This window comes from Dromiciops gliroides, chromosome X (assembly GCF_019393635.1).
Source record: "Dromiciops gliroides isolate mDroGli1 chromosome X, mDroGli1.pri, whole genome shotgun sequence".
NCBI lineage: Eukaryota > Metazoa > Chordata > Mammalia > Microbiotheria > Microbiotheriidae > Dromiciops > Dromiciops gliroides.
In genome coordinates, this window is record NC_057867.1 from 40,832,703 (window position 1) to 40,844,907 (window position 12,205).

A 12,205-nucleotide genomic window follows, 5' to 3' on the forward strand; every position below is an offset into this window, starting at 1 on the left:
GGCCAGAAATAGACATGGCCGGGCCCAGAAGGGGAGAGCACAGCCTGTTCTGGGCGGCTGGGGAAGTAGGTGAAGCTTGTCTTCGGCACCGCCTCCACCTCTCCTGCCCGCCCACTGCGTCTCTGCAGTGCCTGGCAACCGGGGCTTTCCAACTGCTCCAATTGCCCCCAGGCACCTACTGAGCACCTTCCTCCCCGGAGGCTTGTCCTCTGCCCCAGGCAGGATCCCCGCTCCTGGCCTGCCCTGAGCCTCCTTCTGCGGCAGCTGGAGTGGTGCAAAGACCTGTGTCACAATCAGGCTGTCACTTACTGGCTGGGTGACCTTGAGCAAGTCGTTTCCCCTCTCCTGGCCTCAGTTTCCCCTCTGAGATCTCTTCCAGCTCTAGTTCTAGGATCCTTCTCAGGCACCCTAGCTCCCACTCACACCAATTCCAAACACTCCCCTTGGTCTGGGTCCCCTGACTCCTCCCTGCCCCAGCCCCCATCATTCTCTTACTGTAACAAACTACCTTGAATTTCTTCTGTTCATATTTGGCCTTCTAGTGGTAGATAGGAAGTTACTGGAGCCCAGGGATAATCTCACTTCATATTTGACTCTCCAGTTTTTAGTACCTTGTCTCCCTTTTTGTTGATCGCTATTCCCTGCAGAGACTACAGGTATTAAGAAATGCCAACTCAGATATGTGGGACATGGTATGAGACCAAATCTGGCCAGGGACTATTCATCACAGACCCCCCCCACACAACCTCATCTTAAAGGTCCTCTACTCCACAGCTTCTTAAGCTGTGGGTCGAGACCCCATATGGAGTCAAGTAACTGAATGTGGGGGTCGAGAAAAATTTGGCAACAGTATACCTATTTTATATATCTACATACCAGGTTCACATAAAAATTTCTTGGGTGAAAGGGGGTCACACCCTGCTCTACTCTAACCCCTTGCTTTGACAGATGAGGGACTGAGGCAGGAAGGGAAAAGTGACTTGTCCAAGGTCATACAACAACCGAGTCCAGGATTTCAACTCAGGTTTCTGGCTCTAAATCCAGTGCTCTGCATGGGCAGTAGGACCCAGGGCTCACCATCACTCTGCTTGTTCCACAGGCAGGGCTGGCCTGCCTCCAAAGCCACCCCAATCTGTACCCAATCCAAACAGAATTAAACAGCCTACTGAAATCAAAGCCCACGTTTCTATGGTATTTTAAGGTCTGCAAAGCCCTTTATTTAACATTGCCATAGGTACCACTGGGATTATTACTCTTATTTTACAGGTGAGGAAAACTGAGGCCCGGCAAGGTTAAATGATTCACTCATGGTCACATAGCTAGTAAGAGTCAGAGGTGGGGGCAGCTAGGTGGCACAGTGGATAGAGCACTGGCCCTGGATTCAGGAGGACCTGAGTTCAAATCCGGCCTCAGACACTTGACACTTACTAGCTGTGTGACCCTGGGCAAGTCATTTAAACACCATTGCCTGCAAAAAGAAAAAAGGGTCAGGGGTGAAGTTTGAATACAAGATCCTTCTATTCCTTCCTTTTCCCTCCCCTTTCTATCTTTCCCCTTCCTTCCCCTTCTCCTCCTCTTCCCTGTTTCCTTCTCTTCTCCTCTTCGCTCCCCTTCCTTCTTGCCCTCCTCTTCCCCCTCTCTTTTGTGGTCTTTCATTACCCTACTATGAACTAAAAGCAAAACAGGATGTGAGACAGGATAGGGCTAGTGAAAAGAGAACCATAAGATTTGGAGCTGGAAAGGACCTCAAAGAGATGGTGGGGGGAAAAAGAGATGGTGAGGGGCTTCAAAACCATTGCATACATGCAACAGTGGAAAGAACCATAGATATTTCTTTAGCTTAAATTGGAGATGTAGAGAACGACAAGATCACTGTCTTCAAATAGTTATATAGACTAGGAGCCAAAGGACAGAACTAGGGACCGTGGGCAGAAGTTGTAGGCAGACAGATTTGAGGTCAATATGAGGAAGAATTTTCTAGCAACGAGCTGTCCAACAAAGGAATGGGCAGCTTCAGGAGGGAGGGACTTTCCCATGGCTGGAGCTGTTTAAGCAGGGGTTGGATGAGCACCTGTCAATGATGACTCATTCTTCCATTGGCTAAGAGGTGGGTTTCCTTGACAAACAGAAAATAAAGCTCTGTTGATCCCACTGACAATAAATCTAATCGATTTGTTTACTTGTAGAGGATTTGACGTCGTTTGCTTGGAGGTCCAGAGACCCCATTATTACTTTGCAACCCTCTGCCCAATGCCAAGTTTTGCTGCCCAGCTTATTACCATGTAGCATCATTTCTGCCCACCCTGTCTGCCCATGGCAAGCTATGCAACTGGTGCAAAGGCACGTGAACATATGAATCAGCTTCCTGGCCAACTTGATATGTCTCATTTAAAGGGACTAGGACACGAGTTCAATGACCTTTTCAATGAAGATGCCTTCTGAATACCATGTCCAGTTAGTTGTAAATCAGGACCGGAAACCAATGGAGAGACTGTGGCCCAAGGTCTAGGAAGCGGCAGAACTGGGGTTTGAATCCGGGCCTTCTGGATTCAAATAGTTGATGGATAAAGATCCAGCAAGTCTATGGTAGGAATAGAAATAACTGACATTGGTGACCCCAATTATTTTTATTGAGTCCTTTACTGTCATTATTACAATGGATGATGGTCCTGTCTTGGCTTTATTCACTCCTTTTTCATTCTTCCCAAAGTGTTTTTGGGGGTATTACCTCATTTTCTCTAAATCACAGCCCAGTAAAGTTGTAGTACCCTTACTCTAAAGAGGAGGAAACTGAGGTTCAGTCACAGTGAGATGGTGACTGAGCTACTACTAGAGTCCAGGGCCCTTCACCCCCGGCATGCTGCTTTTGCACACCAAGGGAGTTTGGAGGATCACCCTCACTTCAGCCAACCCATCGCATTTCTATGCATCTCTTTCCATTGCCAAAACTTTATAAGGGATATTGAGAAACTCAGACCAGAATGATTGGGGAGGTTTACAATTTTGCCACTTGTAACCGGGGTTACCTAGGGCAAGTCCCATACCCTATGTAGGCCTCAGTTTCCTCCTCTGTAAAATGAGGGGATTGGGCTATATGGCCTCTGAGGTCCTTCTAACTCTAAATCTGCATGACCCTATGGTCCTGGATCAGGCTTATTACTTTACAGATGAGAAAACTGAAGCCCATGTAGGGGAAGCAACTTATCCAAGGTCATATGGCAAATGATAGAGCCAAGACTCTCCCCAGATTATAATGTAAGCCCATTGTAAGTACGGCTTATTTAATTCATTGTCTTTATGTCTCCAGTCCCTGGCACTGAGCCTGGCACATAGTGGGTACTTAATAAATACTTGTTGAATATTTTACTCCAAACCTTTACAATACTCCCTTATGATAGATGTCTTCAAGTATCAGAACAGGAAGCCAGAGTCAAATGATTTTACTCGACTACAGAGGGTAGGCCTAGGACCAGAGGACAGAAGTTATAAAGAACTGAGATTTTAGTTGACTTTGCATGAGGAGCAAGTTCCTCAGAAGGAAAATGGTCCAACAATGGAATGGGCAGTGAGCTCCCTGTGTCTGTAGGTCTTCAAGCAAAGACTAGATGACTCCCTGGGGAAATTGTAATGGGAATTTCTGCTTAGAAAAGGGTTAAACTGCATGACCTCTGGAGTGCCCCCAACCCTGAAATTCAACATTCTGTGGCTTATGGAGGAAAAAAATGCTTCCCTCCCAAAGTAGCACCATGTTTTGCCAGGTTATGTCTGCATTTGCTCACTGCTCCCTTTGAGCAGGCTCTGATGCTGATAAGCAGCATTTCCTTTGGTACAGCTTAGCTCTATACCATGTAATTGCAAAAATAACCATTTAGACTGTGAAGAGGCAGTGTGCTCCCGAAAGCAAAACTGTGTGCCAGGAAATGAACCCAAAGATGGTAATTAAATTATGGTGTTATCAGAGAGAGGCCAGGACTACTCACTGCTAGGAGGCAGCAGAGGGGCCCAGGCCTAGGAAGGAAGAGGTATCATTGGGCAGTCCTGGGCCCCCATCTACCCCACTGGTGAAGCAGGACCTGTCACTCCCAAATCAGGGCCAGCCCCATACATGGCGCCCCACAAATATGTGATGGAAAGGGATACCCAAAGTGTCTCTCTGACCCCCCAAATGACCCCAATAAACCTGTCTCAGTGCCTCAGATTTCCACTAGAAGAACCACTCATTGAGAGCTGAAGAAGACAGCATGGTACAGGGGATAAAGTGCTGACTCAGGAATTAGAGGACTTGACTACAAATCCTTCCTCTGATAATTACTGTGTGACCTTGAGCAAGTCCTTTCCCCTCCCTGGGCCTGAGTATCCCTCTCTGTAAAATGAAGGGGTTGGCCTAGATGGTCACTGAGGTCCCTTCCAGCTTTAGATCTAGGATTCTATGTGTGACCTAGGGTAAGTCCCATCCTCTCCCTGGGCCTCAGTTTTCTCCTCTGTAAAATGAGTGAGTTAGTCTAGATAGCCTCTGAGGGCCCTTGGCTCTAGATCTAAGATCCTAGAAATGAAAGACTCTCAGAGCTAAAAGGGATACCACAGCCACCTTGTCTAAACCATACCTGAACTCGAGTGTCCCTTCCAACTTAGCTAATGAATGGTCATCCTGTCTCTGCTCAAAGACCTCCAAGGAGGGAGAACCCATTAATGTCCTAAGCAGCCCATCCAACTTTGGAGCAGCTCCAACTGTTAGGAAGTTTGGCTTGGGGTTTTTCTGCCATCAAGCCTATACTTGTTTCTCTGAAATGTCCACCAATTGCTTCAAATTCTGCCCTCTGAGGCCAAGCAAAGTAAACCTAGCCCTTCTTCTACATGCCAGCCTTTCCAATGCTCAAGCCCAAATATCATGGCCCTCCTTGAGTCTTCTTTCTCCAGGCTAAAGATCCCAGGCTCCTTCAAGCCTTTGTCGTGCATCTTCATGCAGTTACAATGTTTCTGTTAGGGGCAGCTAGGTGGTACAGTGGATAAAGCACCGGCCCTGGATTCAGGAGGACCCTGAGTTCAAATCTGGCCTCAGACACTTGACACTTACTAGCTGTGTGACCCTGGGCAAGTCACTTAACCCCCCCATTGTCCCACAAAACAAACAAACAAACAAACAAAAAACAAATAGAATGTTTCTGTTCCCTGAAAGGAAGTTAACAGGGAGCCCACTAGGCCACATTGTCACCCAATAGGGCCAACAGCATGAAGGGATAGGACATGGGATGGGGACATCCTGATACATTTTTGTGTGGAGGAGGCTAGGTAAAAATCTGGAGCATGGGGCAGGTCCTTCCCTTATTCCAAACTTTATAAAAGCTTTGGTTGGTTATTACTTTTCTTCTGAAGCCTGTGACTTGATGCTGTTCTTCTAATGCCATCAACATTCAGAGTCTAACCAATATCATTCTGAGAGTACAGTACTTTACAAAGCCTTTCAGGGTGGGGGGATGCAGGTAGTATTTACCTCATGTTACTGCTTAGGGGATGGAGAGAAGAAAAGTGATTTGCCCAGGCTTACACACAGCTAGATTCAAACCCAATCTTCCAAGTCTAGCACTCTATGTCATAATAATCAAGGTGCCCAAACTGAGGCTGATAAGAATTCAGTGATATATTTGGGGCATGCATTTAGTGTCAGAGTTGGGACTCTGCCTCGGGTCCAAGGACTCCAAAAATGGCTTCTTCCCCCTTCATTAGTATGAGGTTATTGAAAGGTTTCTCTCTTTCTCTTGTTACAGTCTGCTCCCAGTTCTCCAGAGGGGTGTATGCTATCTTTGGGTTCTATGACCAGATGTCAATGAATACCTTGACCTCCTTCTGTGGGGCTCTGCATACCTCCTTCGTCACACCCAGCTTCCCCACCGATGCCGATGTGCAGTTTGTCATCCAGATGCGGCCAGCACTGAAGGGTGCCATCTTGAATCTGCTGAGCCACTACAAGTGGGAGAAGTTTGTGTACCTGTATGACACCGAAAGAGGTAAGTTGACATCCACCGTTCCTTCTTCCTTCAACTGCCGAAAGAGTTAATGAAAGAATGAGTGAAAAAGTATTTAATAAGTATTTACCACGGGCCATTTACTACCATGCTAAGCCTCAAGATACAAATGGAAAGATCCAGAGAGCTCTTCATTCTCCATTGCAGGATACAACACATTAAAAAAGTTCATCTGCTGGACAGATGGAAAGGCACGAAAGTCCTAAGGGTGTATCAGTGAGGCAGATGGAAAGGCCCAGGGATATGTATCCCTGATTATGTAGGTTACATAAGTTTATCAGATGACAGTGCTAGGGGACTACAGGATATAGACACAGGGGAGATGGTAGAGCCTAGAGGCTCTTGGGATGCGATGGCTGAGCAGATACTTAGGCCTGGTGGTCCTCCCTGTCACCAGAAGGAAGAGGTCTTAACTCCAATTTCATCCAAGCTACATTAACAGTCAAAAAATAAGGAGGGAGGGTAGTGAAAAAGAAAACACCTGAGCTCCAACCCGTAAAAATTATTTCTCTTAACAAATTATTTGATCTAAAATGTGTACCAAAAAAATTCATTCAGTCTAAGGTAGAGAGAGCCTTGAGTCAGAAGAATGTTTGTTTGGTTGGTTGGGGGAGGAGGGAGAATTCACTAGTACGGAAGGCAGATGTTATTATCCCCATTTGACAGATGAGGAAACTAAGACTTTGAGAATCAATCCATAAACAAGCATTTACTAAGCCCTTTCTCTGTACCAGGCACAGAAAATTGGAAAATTTGGCAAATATTTGATCCCACATTGTGTGTGCAGAGAGTTGTGCCAGGTTCTGCTAGATGACACAGGTCCCTTCTTGTAGGGGGATGAGACTAATATAAAGATAACAGGCAATGTTGTCTCTTATTCTTAAGTACAAAAGGATTGTTTTGTAAAAAGTTTGATGGGGGCAGGAGCAGGAATCAGAGACCACTACCAACTAGAGGAATCAAAAAAGGCTTCCTGGAAGAGGTAGTATCTGAGCTGTGCAAGAATTTCCCAGGTGGGGCAGCTAGGTGGCACAAAGAATAAAGCACTGGCCCTGGATTCAAGAGGACCTGAGTTCAAATCTGGCCTTAGACACTTGGCACTTACTAGCTGTGTGATCCTAGGCAAGTCACTTAACCCCAGTTGCCTCACCAAAAAAAAGAAGGGCTTAGAAACTCTCCTTGTGGCATTTGTCTTGGACAGATGACTTGGGAAGATTTTGACGTATGGCTATTGAGAAGCAGGGTGCTTCCCTCTTTCCCCTCACTTAGGTTCGTAGCTTTAGAACCAGAAGGCATCTAATCCAACCCTCTTATTTTATGATTGAAGAAATGGAGGCAGTGAGACCAAGTGACTTGGGATCATAGTATCATAGAGTAGACAGAGCACTGGACTTGTGATCATGATGATCTGAGTTCAAATCCTACCTTGGATACTTACCAGCTGTGTGACCTTGGGCAGCTCACTTGACCTCTCAGTGCTTCTATTACTTTATCTGTAAAATGAAGACTCATTAGACTCTGTCCCTCCCAGCTCTAAATCTGTAATACTATGGTCTTATGATATATCACAAATCTAGAGCTGAAAGGGACCTCAGAGGGCATCTAGTCCAACTTACCTCATTTTACAGAAGAGAAAACTGAAGCCTAGGATGGGAAGGTGACTTACCCAAGGTCATATGTAGGATCATAGGATCTAGATCTGGAAAAGTTCTCAGAGACCATCTGTCTAGTCCAATGCCCTGATTTTACAGTGAAGTCCATGTAGGGTAAGGGACTTGCCCAAGGTCACACTATCAGGGCACACCAAAGAAACTGATTCACAAACAATATACACACTATATGGTAGTATCAAATCCAAGGCTAGATCTCATGCTTCAGGCCATCATTCGGATAGTTTTCACCATCTTTCAAGGTTCAGCTCAAATCTTACCCCTTCCTGCTCCAGCACACAGTGACTGATGTCCTAGGTCTCACTTAAGACCCGCCCCCCTCATTGAAAGCTCCAGATAATGTGATCTTGGAGACCTCCAGAAATTCCCTCTCAATGCATTGAGTCACAGGTCCTGGATTCATTCCAATTCACCTCAGATGCTTATTGCCTGTGGCAATAATATTGCCACAATAATATTGCCTAAGGCAAGTCATTTTACCTTTCCCTGGGCCTTAGTTTCCCTTTCTATAAAATGAGGGGCTGGATTAGATGGCCCCTCCCAGGGCCTTTCCAGATCAAGATCTAGGGCTCTAGGTACTGAGTTAAAATCCTGTCTCTGCCCCTTAAAACCTTTGTGACCGGGACAGCTAGGTGGCGCAGCGGATAAAGCACCGGCCCTAGATTCAGGAGTACCTGAGTTCAAATCCGGATTCAGACACTTGACACTTACTAGCTGTGTGATCCTGGACAAGTCACTTAACCCCCATTGCCCCGCAAAAAACAAAAACAAAAACAAAAACCTTTGTGACTTTAGGTCAAGTCACATGACCCCTCTGGATCTCAATTTTTATTTATTTATTTTTCACTATTTCCCATTGTAAGGGCACCTAGGTGGCACAGTGGATAAAGTACTGGCCCTGGATTCAGGAGGACCTGAGTTCAAATCCAGCCTCAGACACTTGACACTTACTAGCTGTGTGACCCTGGGCAAGTCACTTAACCCTCATTGCCCCATGCCAAAAAATAAATAAATAAAATAAATGTCCATTGTAATCGACACACTGGAATGTTGTGGGCCTCATGCAGCTGGGGGGCTGTGTATTTGACAACTCTGCTCTCAGTAACTGAAGGTGTTGACTTGAATCCATAGGGGGGAGTTTCCTCCTCTGGGAGTTCCAAATGCCAATGAAATCCTCCAGCCAGCCCCTCTTCTATCCTCCTTTTTATAGGCAAAGCCCTGAGCTTAGAGAGGTTAAATGATTTGTTACCACCAGAGAAGGGATTTGAACCCAGGCCTTCCTGACTCGAAATCCAACATTCCTTCCTCTATACCCCAATGTCTCACTATTTATAAATACCACAAAACATAGATAATGTTAATATGTGTTTTTCTAAGTCAGTGTGTATAAGTGGCTTGCTCAGAGTCACCCAGCCCATATGTATCAGAGGTAGCACTTGAACCCAGGTCTCCCTGGCTCTAAGGCCAGCTCCCTACCCACTATGCCATACTGCCTCTCCTAACCTGTAAAGTGGAGATAATAAAGAGCTTTGCAAACTTTCAAAGCACTATAGGAATGGAAGTTATTCTTTTATTACCAATGTATCCTTAAGTCCTCTCTGGACCTCTTGGTTTCCTTGCATTGGACTAACATGGTGCAGTGGAGAGAGAGCATTGGATCTATAGTCAGACCTCTTAGTACCATCTGACCCTTCCTACTGAGCTCCTGACCTTGGACAAGTAACAGTCCCTCTCTCTAGGCCTCGGTCTAACTGGCCTCTGAGGGCCCTTCTAGCTGTAGATCTGGGGTCCTACAAGATCTCTAAGTTCCCTTTCATTTCCAACATTCTCTTGTCTTAGAAATACTGTTGAGAAATGCCTCCTGAGAAGGTCTGAGATAAAGCCCAAATCAATGCCCAGTATCTGTGTTTTTCTCCAAGACACAGTCCTCTGCTCTTCCCTCTCCCCGGTAGTCTTGCTCCATCCCCCCCACCCCCACCCCTGGCTCCATGGATTACCTTTGTGAGGATGACTCACTTGCTGTGTGACCTTGAGTAAGTCCATTCTCCTTCTTTGGGCCTCAATTTCTCTCTGTCACTTAAGTAATCTGGCCTCCAATGGTATCCTCCGGCCTTCCAGGGATAGATCTTTGATCCCAAGAACTTGTTGCTTTGGAAAGGGGGCAGACTACTAGGGCTCTCTCCCCTATATCTTCCCCTTCAAGCACAAATTCAAGGACATGATAACAATAACCATGGAATGTGAGCACAGAGACTTTCATTTTTGGTCTGTTTACCCAGTGCCTTGCATGGGGCTTTGCACATAGTAGGTATTTAATAAATAAATGCAAGTTGAATCAGACAAGAAAAGCCCAGCTCAGCTCAGTTTGGGGCCTTATTCGAACTCTGGCTCCTTTTTCCATTCGCATAAATTAGACAGGCCCAGGGAGTACATTATCCTCTGTGAGACAGACACAAAATCCCCCTGTCTGAGCAGCAATAATGGAGGTTGACAGTAGCTGAGACATTTGGTAGTTTCTGCAGCTTGCCTAATCTATTGTGATGAGTCTTCAAATCAGAGAACACCCCAGAGCCCGTACAGAGTGCTGAATGACTATTTGGACTGGCTTGTGAAGAAAAGGCCGTACATATGTCTGTAATGAGAATTTCATTGAAGAGGAAAATACCAGAGCTGTCATATTTTTGAATACTTTGCCCGGCACATCCTTGACTGCTTTGAGGCATAAAAAGAGCAAGTACCGAGCAATTTGTTGTCAGCTGTTGAAATAAATTATCATTTAAACACTTCCTCTTCCACAAAGGTTATTAGCTTGGTAGCTTGTTCCTGGGTACAGGCTGACTATCAGGGAGAAAAAATCACAAGCCATTAAAACAGCCACTCCAGTAGCGCAGATTAGTTACTGGGACAATTGTTCTCTCCGTGGTGGGACAATGCAGCACGTTAGACAACGGTGACTCTTAATAAATACCGGCACCCTTTACGGCTGTCATGCCAGGCTGAGAAGAGCCTCTCTGGGAAAAGACGCCATATACTGGAAGATCGCCAGATCGACTGCAGAGAGGCACTTTGGTTCCAGAGGTATTTTCCACAAGTAGTATATTTCTCCTATCTCATTCCCACGTGCCCTGCCAGATTGGAATGTGTCCTTAACTCCATGGTGGCAGGGAACTTAGAGCTGAAGTGGTTGGATGGTAGAAGGAGCACAGAATTTAGACAGAGGTAAAAGACGTGAGCTCAGATTCTCATTCTCCCACTGGTGAGATTATAGGATGCAGAGTTGAAGGGGACCTTAAAGGTCACCTAGTCCTAGTCCCTCCATTTATTATTTTTGAAATTATTTTGATTTATTTCATTTCATTAAATATTTCCCAATAACATCTTTTTAAAATGTTAACAGTGATTTAAAATTGTTTGAGTTCCCTCCCTCCCATACCTCCCTACTCCTTGAGAAGGCATTTTGATTATATGTATGAGGTCATGCAAAACCTATTTCCATATTAGCCACATTGCAAACAAAAACACAAACAAAATAAGACAATAAAAGATAAATAATTTTTTTTAAAGGTATGCTTTAGTCTGCATTCAGAGTTCATCAGTTCTCTCTATGGAGATGGATAGCAGTTTTCATCATGGGTCCTTTGGAGTGGTCTTGATCACAATAGCTAAGTCTTGCACAGTTGATAATCTTTACAATATTGTTGTTACCATGCACAATGTTCTCTTGGCTCTGCTCACTTCACTTTGCATGAGTTTATATGTCTTCCCAGATTTTTCTGAAACCATCATTTCTTATAGCACTATATAGCATTCCATTCCAATCATATACCACAGCTTGCTCAATCATTCCCCAATTGATGAGCATCCCCTTGATTTCCAATTCTTTGTCACCACAAAAAGAGCTGCTGTACATATTTTTGTACAGATAAGTCATTTTCCCTTTTCTTTGATCTCTTCGACATACAGACCTAGTAGTGGTATCCCTGGGTCAAAGGGTATGTATGGTTTTGTATCCCTTTGGATACAGTTCCAAATTGTTCTCCAGAATGGTTGGACCAGGGGCAGCTAGGTGGCACAGTGGATAGAGCACCGGCCCTGGAGTCAGGAGTACCTGAGTTCAAATCTGGCCTCAGACACTTAATACTTACTAGCTGTGTGACCCTGGGCCAGTCACTTAACCCCCATTGCCCTGCAAAAAAAATAATCAAGGATCTATGGATGTCATCCTGGTCAACTCCCTCATTTTACAGAGGAGGAAACTGAGGTGAAGTGCATTGCCCAGTGTTATACAAATAGTAACTAAATTCTCTGACTCTAAATCCACAGTCCTAATACTTCAGCAATGTGTAACCTTGGGCAAATCATTTAATCTCTCTGGACTTCAGTTTTCTTGTCTGTAAAGTGAAGGAGGCTGGACCTCTAACATCTATCCTATCTATCCTGTGATCTTCTGATCCTATTTATCTTCGTGTATACACTGATAAAAGAATAAATCTTCTTTTGTGGATTTATAAA

General features: G+C 45.0%; 1 protein-coding gene across 4 annotated transcripts in view; it reads left to right on the top strand.

Annotated features, from left to right (window-relative positions):
- Positions 1–12,205, top strand: part of GRIA3 (glutamate ionotropic receptor AMPA type subunit 3) — a 283,993-nt gene that overhangs the window by 76,797 nt on the left and 194,991 nt on the right. For all 4 annotated transcript variants that reach the window (XR_006354013.1, XM_043974889.1, XM_043974891.1 and 1 more), the window contains exon 3: positions 5,766–6,005. Coding sequence is in view for 3 of the 4 variants with exons in the window: in XM_043974889.1 (XP_043830824.1) it covers positions 5,766–6,005 (240 nt within the window). In the remaining variant the exon portion in view is untranslated. The remainder of the gene's footprint in view (positions 1–5,765; positions 6,006–12,205) is intronic.